The sequence below is a fragment of the Eurypyga helias genome, unplaced genomic scaffold (genome assembly GCF_000690775.1).
Source record: "Eurypyga helias isolate BGI_N326 unplaced genomic scaffold, ASM69077v1 scaffold13608, whole genome shotgun sequence".
Taxonomy (NCBI): domain Eukaryota; kingdom Metazoa; phylum Chordata; class Aves; order Eurypygiformes; family Eurypygidae; genus Eurypyga; species Eurypyga helias.
In genome coordinates, this window is record NW_010268963.1 from 39,238 (window position 1) to 63,367 (window position 24,130).

The 24,130-nt window shown below is 38.8% G+C and overlaps 1 protein-coding gene across 1 annotated transcript in view; it reads right to left on the reverse strand.

Annotated features, from left to right (window-relative positions):
• Positions 1-15,495, reverse strand: part of LOC104514299 (dihydropyrimidine dehydrogenase [NADP(+)]-like) — a 45,753-nt gene extending 30,258 nt beyond the window's left edge. Inside the window, 1 exon segment of the mRNA XM_010157931.1 lies at positions 15,286-15,495. Within this exon segment, the coding sequence (XP_010156233.1) occupies positions 15,286-15,495 (210 nt within the window).
• Positions 15,496-24,130: the final 8,635 nt, after the last annotated feature.

A 24,130-nucleotide genomic window follows, 5' to 3' on the forward strand; every position in this document is an offset into this window, starting at 1 on the left:
GAATGGAGTATAGTCTGCCCCTGGGGTTTAAGCTAGCACGTAAAATACAAAGGATCTTTGGTATTGACAGAGCTGATGAAAAGAGCCAGGAGCTGGATTGCTATACTGTGCCAAGCTGTCATACCTGTCTTCCATGCTACCAACGCTCCTTACTGCCAGCACATGAAGGGAGCCAGGGGGAAAAAAACCCAAAACCAAACACCCAACAAAATAAGTGGAGGCCATACAGGAGGTATCTGAGATGGAAGATGGATCTTTCCTTCAGTGTGTGCTGAACCTTACAGCTGAACTGCTGTGTTGGAAAATACTGGGGATCCAGCCTAGAAAATAGAGGGAGGATGGCCTGGTGAACTCGCAGCATCTTCTGTTTCTCAGCAGACAGGCTGCAGCACTTTTTGCAAGCTGAAGTTTTCCAGAAAATAATTACAACTGCTGCTACTTTATACTTTCCTTTCTTTTACCTCTTAGTAGAAGTTAAATCACAATAATAATATATCCTTCTATATAAATGCAAAGCAGAGCTAAAAATGAAACTGATGTTACGATTTTAATTTATCACTTTCATTGTTGTTAATCTATACGCAAGTAGTGTGCCATAAGTTTCTCCTTGAAAATATTCTAATTCCTTTCAAGCATCCCACATGAAAACCAGCTACAGAAATTCTGATGTTCATGCTGTATTCTTTGTATGTCTAAAAAGACCTAATTTTTTCTAAGCTGGGGAGAAGAACATCCCCCTGTAGTGAGACAGAGCAGAGCAGGTTACATCCTTTACCTGAAGTTTCTCATTGCTGTTATAAGGGGTGAAGAATAATTTAAGATACCATCAGCTATAATAGATCACAGTAAAACTTGCAGTAGACTTTTTTAAAGTCTTACTGGTTTTATGTATATAAAAGCCATCAGGGGCGCAAACAATGCTGAACTTTTTGACTGAGCTCACTTCACAACTAGCAGCTTGATTTGAGCGTAGATCACTAAGCTACATGTTATCTTTCAAAAATTCCTCTAGAACTTAAGCCCAGACAAACACCACAACATAAAATTTTCATTGCCAGTCTGCCTCTTTTACAGCACATTACACACTGTGGTCAGGACCGGAATGTGAGGGTTAGCAAGCTTCACTGCAGCAGAGTTCATGGTTTGGGTGGCTTGTACAGAGCATCTCCCAGATCTGGATTCACAGGGCAAGATGGGCAGAGGGTGGCAGGAGGGCGATGGAGGGCAAGCCAAGAACAGCCATTGTGGAGCTATTGTACGAGAGAAAGCCCTGAAATATTTTTAACTCCTTTGCAACTATTTCTGAGAGTCTCTTTCCATGGGAGAAGTTCAGATGTCTAGTAGTCCAGCTGATTTTAGAGGGAAAAAACATCCACAAATTGGAATGAAAACTTTGACTTACAGAAACTTCTGTCTGGGAGAATATAGGTAAGTTATGCCACTCTCAGTCAGTAGACTTTCCTACTGTCCATCTTCACCTTCAAGATGAATGGCATATTATTCAGTTCTAAACAGGAAAAAGAGGGTAGCACTATTGAGAGCAATCATGTTGATTTCTCTGCTAGCTTCCCAGAGAAAGTGGCCCCATTTTGGGTTGAAACTTATTTCATATTAAACAAATTATCTGTAATTTAGTCACCACCATTATTGTACTATTCCTTTCACTGTAACGCTAATTACTTAACATTTCAATTTGTATGAGTAAAATCTTTATCTCTGAACTAGATAAATTTCCCTAAATGCAAATAAAACATTTTCAAAAGATAAATATCTGAAATCAGTTTTGTGCTGATTGAGCCAAAACTAAGTTGTCTTCAGCAACATAGTGAATTTAAGTGTTTAAGCAAATATTTACAGGTACTGTTATAATAAAAATTCTTAATTTTCTATCTTTTAAAAAAGAATTCTATCCCTTCATGACTGTAAAACCCAAGCAGAACCCAAATACAATAAAACTACCGCAGCCTAATGTTCTAATTCAGTGGTTAAGTAATTTCTTTTTTTTTTTCATTATTTTTACTTTATTGTGCCTTTATAATACCCTTAAATATATCTATAAAACTTTACCACCCTTTCCCAACAGCATATGGTGTGAAGAGAATCACAGAATGGTTTGGGTTGGAAGGGACCTTAAAGACCATCTAGTTCCACCCCCCCTGCCATGGGCAGGGACACCTTGCACTAGACCAGGTTGCTCAAAGCAGGTCGAGGGAGGGGATTCTCCCCCTCTACTCTGCTCTTGTGACACCCCACCTGCAGTAGTGCATCCAGCTCTGGAGCCCTTAACAGGAGGAGGATATCAACTGGTTGGAGTGAGTCCAGAGGACCCACAAAGATGCTCAGAGGGCTGGAGCACCTCTGCTATGGGGACAGGCTGAGAGAGTTGGGCTTGTTCAGCCTGGAGAAGAGAAGGCTCTGGGGAGACCTTATTGCAGCCTTCCAGTACCTGATGGGGCTACAAGGAAGCTGGAGGGAGACTTTTTACAAGGGCCTGTAGTGCCAGGACAAGGGGTTAAGGATTTAAATTGAAAGCAGGGAGATTTAGATTGGGTATCAGGAAAAAATTCTTCACGGAGAGGGATTTAAAGCACTGGAACAGGTTGCCCAGAGAAGTTTTGGATGTCCAATCCCTGGAAATGTCCAAGGCCAGGCTGGATGAGGCTTTGAGCAACCTGGTCTAGTGGAAGGTGTCCCTGCCCGTGGCAGGGGGTTTGGAACTAGATGATCTTTTATGAGCTGTAAGACAGGAAGAAAATTGAAGTACCCTTGCGGGTCTGAGGCTGGGAGAGTTGACTATGCTTATGAGCTGAGATTGTGATGTATCCACCACTACATATCGAATTGCTGAGTCTCCAAGTTTTCATTGCAATTGCATTAGCGAATTATCTTGTGTTGGGCTGATAACACCACATAAGCTCTCAATGCTTGAAAATGAAAGCAAGTTATGTTGTGACACAGTCCCTTTCACAGCAGCAACTGAGTACATCCTGCCTAAATGAGCAAAGCTAGCCTTGAATGAATTTAAAATTAATTTTAACTAAGTAACATTTATTCCACTAGTGATACGAAAGAAAATATTCAATGTACCTAGCTACTATTCAAGAACTATTTGTCATATCCTGATCCAACTCCATTCTCTAAATGAACATCAGTCAGTTGGGAGAGGATCTAATAGCAGAGGCATGATTGTCTTTGAGCTAGATGGGTTTAAATGTGGCTGGTCACAGCTCTCAGTTCTGGGTTTCTAAAACACACTTTCAAGAATAGCCCCAGTGGCTGACATTATTTTTGGGGAGAGTGACCGCACGAGGTGGTCACATCAGCTGTGGGACCTGAGCTTTTGGAGTCTACTAGTCTTTCCTGCACCCCTGACTCCAGCAAGAGGGAACCTTGCTGGAGTTTCAGGACATATCTGCTGAACAGCTGAGAAACGCAAACATTACAAAACACTTCTTGCACATGCACATGCATACACATGGCTGTACGTACCTTTTTTTGGATGACATTTTGGATAAATGCCTCAACCCCTTCAGTCTGACTTACCCTGGTAAGTATTTCGCTTAGACGCTTTGCTCTCTCTTTGGTCTCCCTGGCTGAAAGGAAACAGCTGGGTTTTGGAAACAGCTTTCTGTATGCTTTTTTGACTTTGTGCTTCTGTTTGTCAAGCTTTCAGTCTCTGAATGACGCTAAGCTTCTGGGCAGGAAAAGGTTCATCTGCCCCAACACAAGTCTCTAGTTCCAAGCTGCAAGATCAGACCTGCACAGATGCGTTGGATACCTCTAAGGTCTTAAATCACATCTGGAGAGGCAAATAAATCCCACTCTGAGTGTGTAACATTCCAATGTCCTGACCTAAATGCTTACGGTCAGGGACTTTGCTGCTGGAGACTTCTAAGGGCAATTCAGCCAGATACCATAAATTGAGATCTCTCTGTGGATGAGCTGCGGATGGTATTTGAACAGTTAAGTTGGTTGCTTACAATAGACTGTGTTAAGAGTCCACTGCAAAATAAATGCTGAATTCTGCACAAAAAAAAATGTATTCCCAATGTGTGTTGAATTGTGAACCAGCACTCATACAGTCAAAAAAATAGAATCATAGAATCATGGAATGGTTGGGGTTAGAAGGGACCTTAAAGATCATGGTCATGATTTCACACAGGCATCTCCTCCCAAACTGCCATTTAGGAACCAGACAATTAGAGACATAGTCTGGATGGGAAGGAAATGCTTTTTTTAAAAATGGAGACAATAAGGGAGACTTTAAAATTCTTCAGACTGCACAGTCATCACACAAATGTTATAAACATGTTTGCAAATAATTAACACTATGTAGACAAAAATACTTTAATAATAAACAACGGGAAAATAAATTATGTCTTACAGAAAAATGTAAACACTGTTTCTCCTCCATCTGCTTTGTCCTGGTAATTAAGTCCAAAATCCAGCAGCAGGCACTGAAGCCCACCCACAGACCAGACACTGAAGGTCAAAAAACAAAGTATGACAAAGTTGCTAAAAAAATCACTGCGGTCTATCAAATGAATGATTATGACACTGTTGTGAAGAAAGAGATGGGGTTCTGGAGTGTTAGGCATTTATTAGCCTTGCTCTCTACCACCCTGAATGGCAGCTCTGAGAGACCATGCTCACTCCTATGGGTGCTCTTTTATAAATGTTGATTAAAAAAGGTACATGCTACAGCCGTCAAAGGATTTCTTGTTGTTCCCACTTTAAGGGGTAAGTTTAGAGGCTTCAGAATATCATTTATGCTAATGGCATGTGAGTTGTTTACAGCTTAGTGATACATTTTTATTAAAAGAGAAAATGTAGATATTTTTGTGCTTATAGAGCTTTGTGGGTTTACAATGAGCATTCTGGTTTTCAATTTACAAATGGAAATTTTTGAAATAGACATTTCAAAATGTCAGGTGTGCTTAGTATTTGAAAGAAGGCTCAGTAAAGGCAGTAAACAAGTCCTGGAGAGTCTGGATTAGACTTTTGGTTTGGAGTTGGAAAAGTTGCCTTTGGGCATATATGTAAAATTTTAAATGAAACACAACTATTAGGAAAACAGTAAGTAATGCTTAGCATCTAGGATACAATGCTCTATGCTGTAATGATGGGTAGTACGGATAAATAAAATTGTAGTCTATAGTTTCTAGAATTCAGCTAAACAGCAATGTTGAGTAAACTCAACAGCAAGGTCTTGTCTTGAACGATCTAAAAGAATGAACTGTTTCAGTGATATGCTTCTTAGTTTCTCATGAATCCAGTCATAGTGTATAAAACAATAAGATATTTTATAGTTTTTATGCGTAAATAAATCAGCAACTTGGAAGAAATACAACATAGTAATAGAAAAAAAAATGCATTAATTATTTCAAGCAGTCAAACAGGATAGAGACAAAACGATTAATGAAAGAATAAATATATGATATGACATATCCTGACCAATATGTGGGTTATACAGTGAATTACACTGTATAGTTCCAAATGTGACAATCAAAGCTAGAGCTATGGAATAAAAATAAATAAATAAATAAATAAAAGGGAGCTATTTCATTAAAACTTGTCTGCTGAGTTGAATGAAGGGCAAACAAGGTCTTACCTATGCCAGGATTAGTCCCACCTTCTTAATAACAGCTAGGGTAGGTGTTCTTAAACGTCAACCATCAGAGTACCCAAGTGCAATCAGCCTGAATCCTAAGAAATCAATACAATTCTTGCCAGGCCCCTTCAAACTATTATAGAGCCCCAACGTGCTGCAGAACAGCAGATTACAGGCTGGCTGTAATTGTTCCCTGGAACACTCCAAACATAGTTCCTGGGCCTTAATGAATTCTGTACAGCATGAGTAGGTCAGCAGAGCACAGAAACCTCTTTTCTCAACTCCTACATGCAGAAATGGTGTGCCCAACACCTCCGTTCCATTACGGGGGGCAGTTGGCCTGGGCCAATGGGCAATGAAACAGAAAGATATTTTTAATATCTTTAATATCTTTATTTCATCTGTTCATAAAACGCAGGAAGTACTGCTTTGACTGCTGAGGCATCCATGTGGTTGGATCAAAACCACACAAGATTAGAGAAAAACCTTCAAGTTTTTTTATGGTAATAAAAATAAAATCGGTGGGAAAGTACATAATCATGTTCCTAAAGTATGACCTTAATCTTTAAGCAAAAAGGCATTTTAACTGCATATTATTAGATACGGTTAGCTCCAGTGGCTTTTATTGAGTCACTATCCGAACACTTTGTTAGGATGCAGTGGCTTCCAAGGATAGCCCCTAGTGCACAGCTGAAATGCTGGAAAGGGCTATAGGCTAGCTTGTGCAAATCAGACAGGAAACATCTACAAATCCAGCATATACTCCTGGCAACCCAAAATTTGTGCCATTACTACTTGTGTTAGACTTCATGCATTCAAATTTTAAAAGTCCTCCCTACCTTTCAACTCAGCAACCCAGCAGGAAACCTTCATCATTTCTACAATAGGCTTTCCTTCCAATCAGAATGACTTTTCTTCTGCTTTTCCTGAACATTTTCTTTTTTTTCCAATTCAACTCATCAGTCTTGGTAGAGTTCTTACTCTACACCATAAAATCCCCCTCTACCAATTGATTGTGAACTTCAAATATTTGTAGACCACCGAGATCTCCACCTCTTATGTTTACACACATCATTTAGGCAGGACATATGGACATTTAAGAGTTTTAGTTTCTTTAGCTTCTCCCCATAAATCACTCCTCCTAGATTTCTTGTACATCTGTACATGTCACTACACTTAGGGCTGTGTTTAAGGGCCAAATCAATTCCTAAGAGAATTGAGATGTTGTAGTAAAAATTCCTCTCAAAACTAGCACAAGAATAACACAATTCTTAGAAAACAGGCTGAAAATTAATATTTAAGTCTGCTGTCTATGACCAATACCATGGATTTTCTTTTGCACTTTACTTGCATGGAGCACTGTGGTCCACAGAGCACCTTGTTATACAAGTAGCCTGCTTTCTGGGATAAGAAGTTTAAAGGGACAGTGATTCTTTCAGAAGCTAGAAGACAAGTTACATGCACATCAGTAAGTATGTCTGTGACTAGTACCATAAACAGATGAGGAACACATAAATAAAAGTAGGTTTTACTATTAATAGCTACCTGCAGATACAGAAGAGACATTTCTGATTCCATATATGTTTCTAAGCCATCTGGATGCCTGTATGATATAGCCTCCAAATCTGTAAAGCCCTATCTCTTATAATAAGCATTTTACCAGTGCTTAATGACTAAAACACAGCTAGGAGTACCACTTAGAAATACACAGTAATGTTAATAAATGACTTCTCTCACTAAGGGTAGATTCTAGAAGAGAATTTCATATCATGAGGTTCTCAGACTAGTAATTATAGCTTACATTTTGAAAGGCACAACCTTGCTTTCATGGATGCAATTTGCATCAAAATCTGCACTTACAAAATCAGGGAGAAGAGTTTTGCACACATAAATTAATTGCTGACACATTTTCTAGTGCTTGAACTGTAGACAATTATCTATCAGTCACTACTGACCAGGGCTTTACTCAGTGAGGACACAAAGAACACGGCTCTGCAACTAATACCAACTCCACAAATACTGCAGTGTCCTAATCATCCTTAACTCCACGAATTTCACCCGACAAAGAAAACTCCCTTTGGCAGTAAAAGCTGGTACAGAACTGAAGGTTGGAGAAAGAGAGGGAGTCAGAAAGGGAGAGACTGATTTGTTCTCCATGAATATGAAAAAGCTGATCTCTGCCATTGAGGAAAATTCTTGCACCAGCAACTGCTGACTGATTTTGATGAGGAATGCTTTATCACCAAGATCCAGACACCCTTTCATATGGTGATTATTATTCCTGTCATGACCCTCTGGTCATCAAGCCACAGTGTCTTTTGTCATGAAACAACTATCCAATAAGGAATAATCTAGAAATAATCCTGTATCGTAATATCTTCTACTTGCTTATATACACAGCAGGAGGAGCAAAAATCTTCTTCTTGTGAGTTACTACTTGCTTTAAACCACTTTGGAACATCGCAGTATTTCCTTAATTCTGTGAAGCACGCAAACATATTTTTCTCAAACCACAGCTACTTGAATAGTTTAGCCCAGAGCAAAAAGCAAATCTAAACACTCAGGTAAGAGTCCAACATGACCATCAAAACCATGGCAGCACGGAAACTGTCAATTATTCCCATTAAAACTTGATAAGAACATGCAAAGGCTGAACTGCATGCCATCTTGCCTCTGTTTAATTTCATGTGGTCTTCTATGAGGCTGAGGTCTGGCCTAATTCCTGAAGCTATTCTTGGAGAAACAGCTCTGACAAGCAGAGGTAATGCATGTACAAAGCCCCAACAAACAGCACGTAACACCTAGCAACATTAGCTCTGGTTTAGTTTTTATATAATAAAACAATGCAAAATATTAACACTGCCATTATCCATATTAATATTATCCAACTACAAAATGTTGTAGAACTCATTTAACCTTCCACACATTATTTCTCTGGCTTTTCTAATTCAGCTGCTTGAGAAAGGGGTTACCACTCTGCAGTTGCGGAGAGCAGGCACTGCATTGAAAGCATCCGGGGGAGAAGGGCTGGGAACCCCTGCTCTGGGAGCAGATGTGAGAAGCAGTGTCTGGCCACACAGGTCAGTTCTTTTTATATCTTTTCTGTCCTTATTGCTTGTGTACATCACCTAACACAAGGGTTGTTTTGAACGGTTTTATCCAACTAGCAAGGTAACCCTAAATAACAAATAAGAGCATACATATACAACTGTACAGAATAAAAAATTAATGGTGTTAGAGAAGGATGATGCACAGAAACATTATGTGTGACACTGGGGAGAAAGTGGGGGTAAGCGCGCATGGTTAATATGAAAAGATGTCAAAAAAATGAAGCATAATAATAGTGCAATTTATCCTTGCTAAACGTACTGCGCTGTGCTATAATTAAATATGAAAACCTAAATTTATCTCTATGTTTGGCTGTCATTAACTTAACAGGGAGTGCACATGTTCTAATCTAATGGCTGATTTTTTTCTCCATGTGCAGCATATTAAAATGTATATTAGCCTCAAGGTGCATAAACACAAAATAATAGACCAAAGGTTTTGCCCTGTGGAGAAAAAAATCCATGCTCAAAGTAGCTGGTGATGCAGGGGAGACACTCACTTAGCCTCATTAAGCCAAAGCTCTCTTTTGCTTGTCTTTTGTTCTGCATGACAGCAGCCTCTTTGTTGTATAATAATTCATTCCAAGTTCATTCCAAGCTACCGAAACTGGTGAACTGTGGCCATTTTAATGAGCAGTATTGGTGGTATGCATAATCTGGAAGCCATGTGGACCAGGCTCACAGAGCACTGCAGCCAGCAAAATGAGATACTGTTGAAATCACAAATTTGTCAAGTTGTCTTTGGACAGGGTATTATAATATGCACTAAAATATGCATCTTATTACTCCGCATCTGCCAGTCAAAGATCACTGTAATGAATGCATGCTGCAGGGTATGACCAGGCCGTTTCCCTAAGTAAAACAAACTGCAGAGTACAAAAAAAGAATTATGTATTTTTTGGCAGTGCCTGGATGTTTTTTTAAAATCCTTTTGCATCAAGAGTTGGATTTTCCTGGCTTGATGTCTGTTGCCAGCAGTAGACGCACTATAGCTGCCACAGCCAAGGAGTTAACATGAATACATTGTTTCTTAATAGCCACATTTACTGGCTGTGAATATGAAAATTTAAATGCAGTGCTCGAAGCAAATTTAGCATACAGTACACATAAAACCCACAAAGATTAAACTATTTTAAATCCACTTTAATAATCCTAGTTCCTTTTGTTTTATCCATTTCTACTGCAAATGGCTTCACTATTAGGGAAGACACATTTTATGTAACAACCTGCAGTCTCTGTGAGAAAGAGCACTGTAGATAATCACAGCACAAAACTTCCATAATGGACCAGTTAGGAAGAAAAAATATTGTTAGAGAGGACCTTTTTCCTACAGACTGGCCAGGCCAGGGACTGCTTATAATTGCTTTTGGCTTGCAAATGCTGGGAGGTTCACCGATGGCAGCAAACCTGGTAAGTGTGACTCGGGCAGCGGGGTGCACGGGTCTGCTCTGCAGGTGCTTCCCAAAACACCACTGGTGATGCTCCACAGAGGCTCCCACCTGGAACCATGCCTGTGGGACCTTTCATCACCTCAGAGGAGGAGGTGAAAGCCTGAGCAGGGGAAGCAGGAGGAAAGGACTTACTTTCTCATCTGCCTGCAGATGCTGGTTCAGATGTATTTTCAGTCAACCCAATAAGCATATAGTCCCAGTCCCTGAGTGCTGATGCACAGTTCCCATAATATCCTAAACCAAGAGGTCTCTTGATCAATACTGGATTACACTTAAGAGGCTTTGCCTGTCTGAGAGCTATATGTCAGATGCAAGCCTTAGCTAATGGGAAAAAGGATCAAACAGCCTAAAACTATTTTTTCCCCTCTCTGATTCTTCTTCAGAACTGGTGATGGCAATATGAGAAAAAGGATTTCTTCATCAATGTTAAATTTTATTGCAACATCTATATCCCCATATGATGAGATGGTCTGTGTTTCTGGACATGGCCACAAATACCATTTTTATGTCTTCTATATGCAGTGCTGGAAGCAAGCGGACAGTCCTTTACCACACTGGACAAACTTGCCTTCCCAAACAACAAAGAACACTTCCCAAAATGAAGGGTAAAAAAAGTCTGCTCAGTGAAGGGTGAGGTCTTGAAGAATCTGAAGTCACCCAAAACTCGGTGTATATATTGCAATAGTGTTCTTGCATGGCTGGGAGTTCACATTTTATTTATTCATTTAATAGAAGAGTTAATTTAATATTTTCTATAAAATCTCAATGGTATAGCAAGTTTTTTCTCTGCCATACAAAAGGCTACTTAGATCTGACTGCAATCAAGTTAGAATTTAGCAGGTTTGTACCGTTCAGTAGACCAAACTCTTAGTACCCATAGACACTGGAAAGAAGTGTCTTAATTTTAGTCTTAATGGGAAGTCCATGCATTCAAAGAACAAAATCAGCAGCTTGAGAAATTTAAGGTGATGAGAATTTTCACTGAAGTTCATACACTGTCTATGTTCAGGGTCATCGTCTCTCATCTGCCTGCTGGAGAAAATCACCTTCTATAAATGTGCTTTTATCAGACATGGGTTTACCATTTTCAATACAGAACAAACTTAATATCTGAGAAGCATCCAGTTTGTTTTGAGTACTGGATATTTCTGGAATCGAGACGTTAAATTACTACTTTTTCTTCCTTTTAATTTTTTAACCCTTAGTCATCAAACATATGCCAGTTCTTCCAAAACTTCTCGTGCTGAAAGCTAGATATGAAACATCCATATATCTTTTCCTATAAACCCACATCTACCAACTGATTACACTGCCATATTTTTAATGTTTAGCTACCTGGCATGCATAGAGGCCACTCTGTTAAGTATGCTTTTTACAGCTGACTTTAAGTGGAAGTTTATACAGAAAAATACCATACCACTTCTGTGACCACCAGCTGGCACCGGTGAATTTCTGGGCCGTAATCACTTCAGCTCCTTGCAGCAACATCAGTGAGCAACTAATAAGAGTCCCGTAACAAACAGACAAGGTGAGACAGTGACTACATACAGGAGATCAAATTACACCTCTGGGGAATAAGGTACCTTATCCAGATACCTGCTGAGAACTGAGTTATCTTTATTGCTTCTGGACATCTATTTTCCTGAGAATCTTAGGAACATAATTTTAAAACATAATTCTGTTAATTTTGGATTATAAGGATATAATCCTTATGTGCTCTCCCTCTCTCTTATGCAGCCACCCTAATAACTTGGGGTTGTAAGAGCATCCTCTACATCTTAACTGTCTGCCTGATTGCGTCATGCACTTGATCTCAGTCCTAAATTCATGCTGAGGTAAGTGTGCTTTTACAAAAGTTCTTCCTCAAGGGAGTCAGTGAGAAGCAGTGTGGTGTCATCATTACCTTGACATTCTTTCATCTCAGTGTCGAGATCTGCAAACTGAGATTATAGCTGAGACAAGCTGACAAGTTTTATTCCATGCATTTAATGGAAAGGTGATTCAGAGGTGATATTAATGACAGTCATCTGTGTCAAGACTTCCAATGTCAGATCCTCCCACAGAAAAAAAAAATAAGCCATCCAAAAAGGAATGAGGAAGGAAGCTCAGAAGACTGGCTTTGTCCACCTTTGTGAATCTGATGCAGCATCTGTGCTAGGACTGTCTTTGGAACAGTTACGGATAAGGCTACAACCACAGAAAAGAATTAATAAAATTGGTGGAGCCATGAAAAACAGTATCACCCAGTGACTGGAAGCCATGACATAGTTTAGTGTTTCTAAGCAGGAATCTCACTACTCTTACAGGCAGTGGGGTACCACAGGTCACTTAGACAATGGCAAGTATTGACTCCAGCAGTAACAGCTGTGTTAGCCAAAGGGAAAAAGCTAGCACTACTGAAAAGACTACCAGAAAATACCTACTAGGTGGCTCAAAGATGATAAATTTAGGGTCTGTATACCATAAAATAAATTCTGCAACAGTGAAAAGCAGAAAAACAGCACTGAAGTTTCCAAAATATTTTCCAGTGATCATGATGCTTCTCATATGTTAAGAGCTATAAATTATCAGTTGAAAGTATTAGTTTCATTAATGCAGAAGCATGAACACATGCTAATAACACAATTTTCTTTTTCAGCCAAAGGTTGATATGTTTGCTATTAAACTGCTTATTATATGACACTATTTAGCACTATATTTTTAGTATTCTTTCTGTTTAGGAAGGAAATTATTGTGATAAATGTAACATCTGACAGTGATAACTATTCAGTTTGTCATGTATCTTCTGGCTGCATGGCAAGTCAGCTTCAGTTTGATGTCAGGTGTACAATTTAGAAAAAAGTATTTATCTTTTAGTTTACTCTGGCCATCAAATACTACAATATTTCATGACAAAACTCTGTCACTATCTTGTGGCAACACTCTGCACTCAGCACCTGTTTGATGCTGAAACCAGGACAGAAAATGAATTATCAATAGTGCTCTGCTATATAGACACATGGACATTACCATTTAATATCACACTGTGAATCAAAATAGATACTATTATGAACGTACTTAGCCGGGAATAGGACCAGTCCTAACTCTGTAATATATTCAAAACTGGGAGAGGCTCAATGAATTTGTATACAATCAGAAGGCAAGTGGTTCTTGATGCTGTAGAAAATAATTCTTGTCCTTCAGTTCCTTCTCTTTAAATTGTCAATTGCCTGAACTTCTTATTCCTGTGATTCTATATAAAAATTAATTGGAATTTAAAAAAAAAAAAAATAGAGGATGATTCCATTGTATTTTTACATTTGCTGCACCAAACCCACAACAAATCAAAGTTAGCATCTTGAGTTGTTTTTTTAATTGATGAACAGCTAAAGTTCATCAGTGTTTGCTGTTTAGAGTCTTACGGGGTCTTACTGGAGAAACTGCATTTCATCTCAGAGTAATACCAAGACAAATGTGGATAGCTCCTTATGAGTTTTTTAAAATTGTAATGCATGATTTTGGCTGTCACATTTTACTCCACATATAACATAGGTCCAATGATATAATTCAGTGCTAAAGGCAATCAAATACATAATGAATTATATTCTGTGTGCCTTGTTCCTTCTAAATGTCTAAAAGAGACAGCCAGACTAGATTACATCAGACTTTGTTTTTCATTCTTTTTCATGTGATCTGTTTCAAGTTAAGATTCCATCAATGTTCCTTTAAATCAACTTTTCATGCTACCTTTTTAAAGTTAATTATTAATGTAGTGACAAGCAGGGAAGACTAAGAATTATAATTTGTTTTCTGCAGTCAAAAGGACATGAGAAACATCTTTGACAATGGCTGTCTATTTAGAAAAATACAAAGGTAATACAAAGATAGAACACTGAATGCAGCTTTAAAGAAAATTTACAACAAATCTGTGTTACATGAGTTGGAAATGCTGTGTATGCTTCTACAGGTGTTAAAAGAAGGAAGTTTAGAAATAACCCTTTGAGCCTCGTTTAACTGTTTAATATAAGTAGATGAAAATGAATGTGCTTGTATCTTGTTTTATTTTTAAGCAGCATATTATCCAGAGCTTTCGGAATAGGATTGTCTTTTCTCCTGGAAGGTATTGTTCTAATTTCCAGAGCGTCATAGAGAACAACAACAATATAGGAGTCTCTATCTGCTAAATCCAACTCCAGTCATCAGCACTGACAGGCAGAGATTTGGAGATATTTGACACTGCAAATCCTATTTCTCCATGATTCTTTATCTTTTACAACATTTTCAACAGTGTTATATCAGATTTTTGTAAAGATAATCAGTAGGCATGCTGTATAACTGAAATCAGAAACAAAAACTCATCCTCCCTGGTGGAGGGGTGGGAAGCATTGGGGTGGCTGCATCTGTTAAAATTCTCCAAAGACGTTTTTGTAGTGGGGAACTGCTGGTGCAGAGACGAAAGACAGTCCAGAGGTTAGGCAGAGAGACCACAGTTTACATTCCTATTCCACCAGAGTCTTCCTAGGTTTAAATGAACTTGCGGAATCTATTAATTTATTTGGTGTCACTGTTCCTCACCTGAACTTCCCTGCCTTGCAGAGGGTTTGGGAGTCACCACACATGAAAGACCACTCATGGTATGATGATCAAAGGGCCACTCCAACCTGATCTAGTGTTCCAACTAACAGCTGGTTTGTGACAAGCTCTCTCAGCTGGTCAGACCCAGTGCTAGGGGGCCAAATGTTGCACACTGGCTGGAGCACCCAGGAGCTTCTGGCACAATATTATTATCAATCTGAATTGAGCTGAATTTCATTAAAACAAGTAGTTCCAGAACTTGTTTCAAAGCATTTGTAATTTTACATCCTACACATTTTTAAAGGCATGATGTTATGAATCAAGTGGACAGATCATATTTAGGGAAAAAATGTTATCCCATATCAAGTCATTTCAAGTTTGTCTTCTTAAGATGCCTTCAGATATTTGTTAATACTCAGAAGGAAAAAGACTTGGTGCCTAATTGTGACAGCAGCAGGGGTTAACCAAGGTAAGTAACAGAAACTGTGTACAAACATTATGGGATAGCATTCAAAGCCAAGACATAGTGTCATTATACAGGAATAGCAATGAAACAACATACCTTTCCCACCAGATCAGCAATGGTAGGCACCGGTTTTCCTTTCTGATGACGCATGGTTGCAGGACTCTGTCCATTCCAGTCTTCAAGTTCCTCAATGGTTTTCAGGTAAAGCAGAGCTCGCAGTCCAGTGCAGTAGTCATCAATAACAGTGAAATCTTGATTCTGGATTGCACTGCACACCTACAAAAGTACATCAGCTATCAGGGACATCCTGGCAGAGAAGCATATGGAATTAGCAAGATTTTTGAACTTAATGATTATCAGAGGACCCTTCCTGCAACTTCACTGGGAAAGAACTACAATAACTCAGGATGTTAACTGGCTGCTTAATCGTGTTATGATACCACCACTGCAGTGCAGGAGAAAAAGGACTCGGTAACAGTAGTTATGCCTAGGTTTCCCAATGGAAGTCCTTAGACCAGATTGAAGGCTGTTCAGGAGTAAGCCAGCCAGCCCAGCCCCAAGTGTGCCTTCCGAGGCGCTGTTGCTGAGCATGCCAAGCACACTGGCAAATCATCAGTTATACTCAGACCGTTGCCTGCAGACAGACAGTATTCCCCAGCCTGCTCTGTTCAGGAAGGACAAGCATATCCAGTTAGGCACCAGTCATCCAAATCACACTACAGACTTGCTGAGGTTGCAAGGCATCTCTACAGATTGTCTTGTCCAATCTCACAGCTCAGAGAAGGGTCAACTAGAGGAGGATGCTGAAGACTGTGTCCAGCCAGGGTTTGAATAACTCCAAAGAAAGAGACTACACAGCCTTTCCAAGGAACCTGGCCCAGTGTTCAATCTCCCTTGCAGCTTTTTCTTATATTTAAATGGGATTTCTCATGTTCCAGTTTGTGCCAATTGCCTCTTGTTCTTTCACTGGATACTCCTGAGAATAATCTGGCTCCAACCAAAGTGTCTCAGCAAACAGCACCCATTAAGCTGATTTGTTATCATGGGGGAGCATTACCAGGTACAGCACAGTCCCTTTCTGCTAATCACCATTTGCCATTCAATGCTACTGGGAGACCAGGTTACTTTATTTTAGACACTTTAAAAAAAAAACAGACAGTGATATAGCTTTGTAAATACATAAAGCAATGATCTCTGGCCCACAGAGCTGAACATGTAAACACAGAACAGCAGAGAATAGTCTGGACCACTTTGTGGATATCAATGCAGATTTTAATCCACAGAGATAGCCAACCAAACTAACAAATGAATAAAAAAATCCCTAACTCTTCTTTGAACACCTTCTCATTAGCTAAACTCTAATCAACCAGCAGTGATGAGGTGAAGGGTTGGTTGAGTACCATTAATTGGCAGTCTCTGGAAATGCTCTGAAATTCCATATGTTTCAGTGTTTTCAGCCTCCAAAAAAGAATGCTTCTGATAATACCTGCACTTAGACACACACATAATGAAACTAACAGTGAAATAGCCACGTCTTTTAGAACATGAATGTGTGCACGTGCACACACACATCCATACTCCTTGAACATGAAAACACACCTTGGATCATAATTGACAGACACTTAAAAAGTACAGGAAAGATATAATTGTGTTTCACATTTCAGAAATGATAATGCAACTTTCAATTCTGAAGACAGGTACACATCACATTGTAAATTACCATACACTACAGCTGTACAAGGAAAAAATAAGGGCAACCTATAAAATAAGCACAAGAACATTTTTTATGCAGCACATTTACATTACACAAAATCTGTTTCTCTGGAGAAACAATGTGGGCATTAATTAGGTCTGTTACACCTTTCATAGACTTCAAGACTTTTGTTTTCCAGAGCAATTATAGAGAACATCATAATAATTTCCTGTACAGGTTATTTAACTGCAAAACTCAACTGATGCTTATTTGAACCTTTCTGCTCAGCAAGGGATTCTCTATTTTTTTACTGCATGGGTAACATTTTTATTAGTTATTCTCAAAAATACTAAAACTGTAAAAAAACAAAACCAAAACCCAACAAAACCAGTTAAAAGCCATGTCATGTCACGTGAAACAAGTTCAGGCACTGTTGTCAAAACCCTGAAATACTTTGACAGGATGTATACACACGAGATACACTGGAGGATACCTGTGATAACCTTATATATAAAGAGACTTTTACTGTTTTTCATATTGTGGTTCAGTGTTATGAACCGCAATAACATAAAAATGTGCAGAAGATGATATCTCACTAAAAGCTAACATTTGATCATTGTGAGTCTACGTGCAGTGCACTGTTTGCCTTTTGTAGAAAGCCTAGTAGGTTCCAGAACCACAAGCAAAATGCAATTTTTAAACAAAAATATAAATATCTGCACTAAAGAAAAATTTTATCTGAAATTGAATGAGTTAGAAACAGAATTATCAAGTGGTTTCAGATGATGCTCCTTTTCTGTACAAGCCTTATGACTGTGGTGCCCAATGGTGCAGATAATAACCAGACATGCCTTTCATTAATTTCACTGTGACAAGATCAAGTGTTTATGGGCTTTCCTAGAACAAGAGAGATGCAAACATTAACACATACAAACCCAACAGGGATAGCATTTTTTTGACAAATTCCAAAACATTCTGAGTTTTGAAATTTCTGATATGCTGCACATATCAGATGGTGAGATTTATTTTAGACTTCCATGTCTTCCAGTATCTTCTGTGAATCAATGTAGAATCGTTTGCTGCATTTTAAAAGGTGGTGAACAAAGCCAAGATAAAAGGTTACCCTGACCCATCAGCTATGACAATTTCTACACCACAGAGAGAGGTTTTTAACAGCATAAGTGGCTGCTTCTGAATTGCCAGTTTAAATGGCACTGTGCCCTCTTTACAGCACAAGAGAAGTGGCAGGGCAATAGACTGGCTAAGACTTAAACTCATACATCCAGAAAAATCACGGAAGAGCAAAACCAACCCATCTCCATGCATCATTAATGCCCCTGCTTTGCTCCTGCTGTTTGCACTGGGAACAGGCATTCTTCCCCTTCCTTGCAAAGCTAAACATTGAGCCCCTTATTCTGCTGATATCTTACTTTACAGGTGTGAAGATCAGGAAAAGCAGTCCAGCTATGGCCATATTTTAAATGGAACTACCCTTTGGTTGCTACCACCTCTTATTTAATGTCTTATTAAACCACCTCAATGGGAGATAAAGGCAAGCAGGGTGCTGCTGTAACAGTTGTTGTGGGTGCCTTGCACACGCATTAGAGCAGCACCATGAAACTGAACTGCAACCAGCATTCCTCAGCATCATGATTTTACCAAAACAAACATAGCAAAATGTGTTTCCCTCTAGGTCCTGAAGCAAAAGCCTGAACAAAAATGTAAGTTTGCAACTGAGAACATACACATGGTCAAACTGTGCCAGAGCAGCAGCCTGCATCCTGTCACAAACAGAAGCCACTTATGGACGAGCTTACGAAACACAGCGTGGGTCAGTTGCTCACGTGGTTTATCAACCCAGGTTCTGGCAAGCAGTACTGCTGGGACTGTGCATGGCAGAGACGGCACTTGTTTAATATCCCCTTGTCCTAGACCCAGGCTGTCACCTGAAACAGGTGGAAAGTAGTTTTTTTTTCTTTGGAAGATGAGCTGCAGGCCCTGTGAGCAACCTATGGGACAGAGTGAGGTCCAAATCACAATGGAGCTGTTAGCCCTGCTGACAACTGCTGTCCTGCTGTCTTGCTTGTGTTTGTCTCTAGCTTTGGACTAGATCTTGGGCTAGAAGAGAAAGACACTACATGTTTCCTGCTTAGAAAGGTAACGTATACTGTTCATAGTGCTCTTGCATACAGGGACATGATTTTGCACAAGTTGGGTTTTACTGCATTGCCTGTCTCTGCCTTGGCAGCGGAACTGCTACAATTTCATTTTTAACATCTGACCTCCTCCCCTTTCCCCCAGATACAGACTCCTTGTTCCACTCCATTGATTGCCCCTTATGTCCCAAGAGACAAGCGGGCCAACATGCTATGTATGATCAATTATATCGTGCTCTCAGTATTCTGACATTTAAAACCGTTCAGTATAAATTGCAACTGTAAGTTACAATTCTAATCTATACAGACATGCCTGAGATACTAAAAGACACAATGCCTGCTTTGCTGCTGGTAAATCAAACATACACCAAATATCTCCCTGGGGAATGGGGATGTGAAATGAATCATAGGCTAAGGCTCTAAGTAAAACTGTGCTGGAAATGCAGTGATGGGAGAGGCATGCAAAGGTCCCTGCCGATGTCCTGCATAAGAAATGACATGTCTGCTCTAATACTAAACACAAATACTAAGTCTAACTTTGTCAAAGAATCTAGAGCCATTACAAATTTTACTCAAGGAACTAGAGTAAATTGTCAGGAGATTATTATTACGGAAAAAAGAATTTTACAGTTTACATGGTTGTTATTAATTATTCACAAGAATCTGAAACTTTTAATTTACATATTTTGAAGAAAAAGTTCATTATTTGTGACAGGTACTACCACATCAATTACAAATCATTGTAAATGCTTTTGCTGTTAGCAGAATCATTACACTACAAAGAGATGCCAATTTCTGAAGCCTTTACTGTGGCAAATCCCCTGCACCATGTACGGAGAGCTCTGTTCTGTGTAAGATCTCTTAGGTTTTGTCCATAGTCTGTGTTTCTAGGAACAACAGGTATAATACACAGACGTTGGATTTTATTTCTGTTTTGCTCTCTACAAAAATGTCTGTGGTTCCTGTCCAAACTTTGGTATATCCTGGGAGACTGTGTTGAAGACCTGTGCCATCCGTGCAGAACCTGGACAAAAATGGCCGAGACATTTCCAGCCAAATCACCACTAAAGCAATTCCTATTCACTCTGATACTGGCATTTTCCCATTGGAGGATGTTGAGAAGTAGAAAATATATTCTGTAACATGAGAAAGAGGAAAAAACACACTTCTCTGTCAACTCTCTCATACCCCATGACCTTTAGTTTTTACATAAACATTATTATATGGCAAAATTCCAGATGGACAAGTGATAGTGGGGAAGATGGTGTCAAAAATATGCCCCAGTCCCCACTGCATGCTTTCCATTCCATCAATAGCAGGGATTTCAGCAGATATGAAAGAGGAGATGCAGATCTAGACATGTTTGTATCAGTTCTTCACTACACTACTTTCAACTAACAAGAAGTAGTGTGTCTGTAATCTCATATACTACTAGTTCACTGAAAAAGGTTGGAGCAGGTGGAGAATCTAGACTGTTTAATAATGTGCTGCTTTGCAAGAAGTGTATGTATTCTAGGTATGACTAGATCTGTGAGAACAAGAATGCTGTAATGTCTGGCTGCAGTTGTGCTCCTATTTGAAATTGTCTCAAAGCACTATTAAAACCTTTAGCCAATTATGATTTTGTGGTAGGAGACAATAGGTTGAAGAAAATTTTAATTTTTACACCCCTCCAAAATATATGTTTCTCTGTTTAGAATATGGGTATAAAATAATTGTCATTTTTATTAAAAGAGAAGCAACAACAAGGAGGCTGATGGATGGCAGTGATACACGGTCTAGAAGTAAGAAGATTGATGGGTATATATTTGTATACACAAATGCAAATCACACAGCTTGACTGTTCTATCTTATTAGTTTCCATTTGTTGGAGCTGTATAACATCAAAGTAGTGATCTGCCCGTATATTGCATTTAGTGCTAATGTAACGGACTACCAAAAAAGAAAAAAAAAATCAAAGTGAGAGTTTCTAAGTAGTTTCTTGGCAATTGAGACAGCAGGCTCTTTCATCTGTGCTGTAACTGTGGCAGTGCATTGATTTAAACTCCTTCTGAGATCTCAAATGCTTTTATATTCTTAGGTCTTGCTGGCTGCTTTCTTTTTTCCTTTTTTTTTTTTTCCTTCAAATGATAAAATTCTAGCGTTTAGCTGAATGCCATCTTGCTTCCCCAGAAGATGAAGAGTTATTTCAGCTATGGTTCTAAACTGCATAAGATCTGTAAATAAAATAGCTCTCAAAATGCCCTTCGATTAGGAAATTAGCCTTTAAATTCACAGTTTCTAATATTCTTACCATAGCAAGGTAATAAACAACTATTATTCCTCCAAGATACCTGTGAGATGTTTTACAATGGATTAACAAATTTGATTCTCCATTAATTTGGTGGACTTCCATTGAAATATTTGTACTGATATGACCAAATTGTAAGCAAAAGAATTACTGTTTTGATATTATATTATAATATATTTTCAATTTTAGCATTACTTATCATCTTTCTTTACAAGTTTTCTTTTTCTGTTAAAAATTCTTTCTGGTAAGTATTGAAGACATAAATCCACCTTCCTGTTAGAGAAAGATTTATGACTGACTCTAAGCTGTTTTTCAATGTATAGTTGAGGTTACTGCTTTTTTTATTAGTGTTTATTGATTAAGATTCTAATGGAAAAAGACTGAAGTTGTAAATGAATGCAAGGTGTTCAGGAAGGATTCTATTTTGCCCATGTGGATATCCATATGAAACAACAGCTTTAAGAAAATTAATTTCATTGTAGTGGGCAAGAGCATAATTTTAATCTGGGCCAGGTATACATACAATTTAAATTTTCTTCTCAAAAACAACCAGCAAAAAATGACTGAACCAAAGGGAGATCTTTCTGGGCCATGCAATCTATATGCTGCATAGCTTTTGCATATGGGAATGTAAATGTATGTTTTCTAGTCCCTCTACAATGATTTAGATGTGCCCAGATCTAGAAAATAAAAAGCAGTACATGCAGCATTGGTTGTCTGTCACAGTACTCATAATAACATGCCATGATAGCATGGCAACAGCTGCAATGTGAGAGTAAGTAGACAAATACAATCTCCTCTGAGAGGTGTTTCTGTACTTACAATCTTCAGGATACCAATGTCTACGGAAAGTGCCTGGATAAGATGGTTCCTGCTCCTCATGTCTTGTTGAACACTGACTTACCGGTACATTAAATGTGTGGCATAAATTACCCTTTCTATCACCAATTATTACTTTTGCTATAGGCTTGTAGGTTTAAGAACTTCAGGGGAAGTGGATTTATCAGACAATGTGGTGCACTCTCTGGAAAAAAATGAGATTCTTTGTTTTAAAGAACAAATTTGTAAGTAAGAGTTTCCCAAATATTGATACAGATGGAACAATTTGATTCATTCACATTAGCTGCTTAAATGACTCTAGAGATACAGGTTAGCAGATGGGATGTTACTTAACAATGCTTTAGATACTGGATCAAGATGTAAAACTAATTTGGATGATAGCTGTTAGCCCTTTTAAAACATTAGAATTGAGCTAATATACACAAACTAACGAACAACTATTTGTTCCAAAGTCTAGTGCGGCTTTCAGAAAGCAGTTTGAAGGACTTAAATATTACATCTATGAGTTGTCTGAATTGTGGGGAAAAAAAACCCCAACATAAACTTTTTTTATTGAGTCCTAGACTTGAAGCCCTAATAAGCTGAAGGCTTACTAGTGACATTTGAGGGCAGCACACAGAATGTTTCAAAGATGCTAACAACTCCAGGCTCTGCAGAGTAAGCAACCATTCACACAGGGCTTAAGAAATCTCGATAAAAAAATTACTGGATGGTCTGATGTCATGTGGGTATCAGTAATGAAACATTTCAGTTATTTTGTTATACCTCAAGAGAGTTCATCAGACTTGAGCGAGAGCATCATTCTAATGAGAAGTATAGGCTAATGTCAGTAAGTAATGGAGCTCAAAATGAGTTAAAAGAAGGTCTCCAACCCATGCAAGACAAGCTTGAAGGATAAGAGATGTCCTGTGCAGCTTGGATTCTCTCTACAACAGTGCAACATAATGCTGACCTGGTGCTGAGCAGAACTAAGCTGACATTTAGGCAGCATTGAGGCAGGGAGCACAGACAAGGAAACGAGGATGCAGTTACTGGGAAGCAAGAGCCACACAGCCTGTGTTGAAGCCACAGAAGCCTCTTGAGACAAGCTGTAATGAAAAGCATCCCTAAGACCAAGGTGACAGTTACTCCTGCTGGCACACAGACCCCAAAGTATCTGATTTTTGGGGGTGAAAGATATACTTGTATCCCTGTTGGAATAACAGGGCAACCATGAGTGGCCAACAATGAAGGAGGAGAAAAAAATCTAGAATCCATTAGCCACTTACCAGACAAGGGCACAGCAGTGGATAAGAGCACTCACTGTAAGGAATCCTTTAAGAATGTTATCCTTTGCATTAATTCCTAGCCTACTCAAATGCATTTTTCCTCCTCTTAAGTTCTTCTCTGCCAATTAAATCATCTTTCATCTAAACAGCCAAACTGGGTGTTTGGGAGTAGGAAACTGGTACTTATCAAGGGACCCCAAATGACTCAATTTTGTATCCTGTGTCTTTGAGTGGGAAAATGCAAAAGAAATCAAGAATTTTCAGAGGTCTCCCTGAGGTAATTGTGGGGCTTTTTCCCTGTCAACCACGCTTAGAGGAATGGTTATATTTCCTTATCTCACTGAAGCATACTGTCAGTTCTTGGAAGTATGAAGTGGGCGTTTATGCAGTAGGTGGGCACTAATACCAATAAAAGTGCTGATCATGATCATCTCTGCTAAGAAAACAAATACGATTCCACATGCATTGACCATTATGGGAAGCAGCCTCATAATCAGTCATCTATAGCAAATTGTATAATTGTACTGTAGATCTACAAAATGAACAATATCTTTGAAAGTAAACAGTCCAATCACAAGTAGAGGATCTACAACTATCTTTAAATATATGTTGAATATCACTTCATGTTTCATTTATTAACACCCAAATGTCTCGCCTCTCTGTGATAAGTACTGTTCATAGAATCATAGAATGG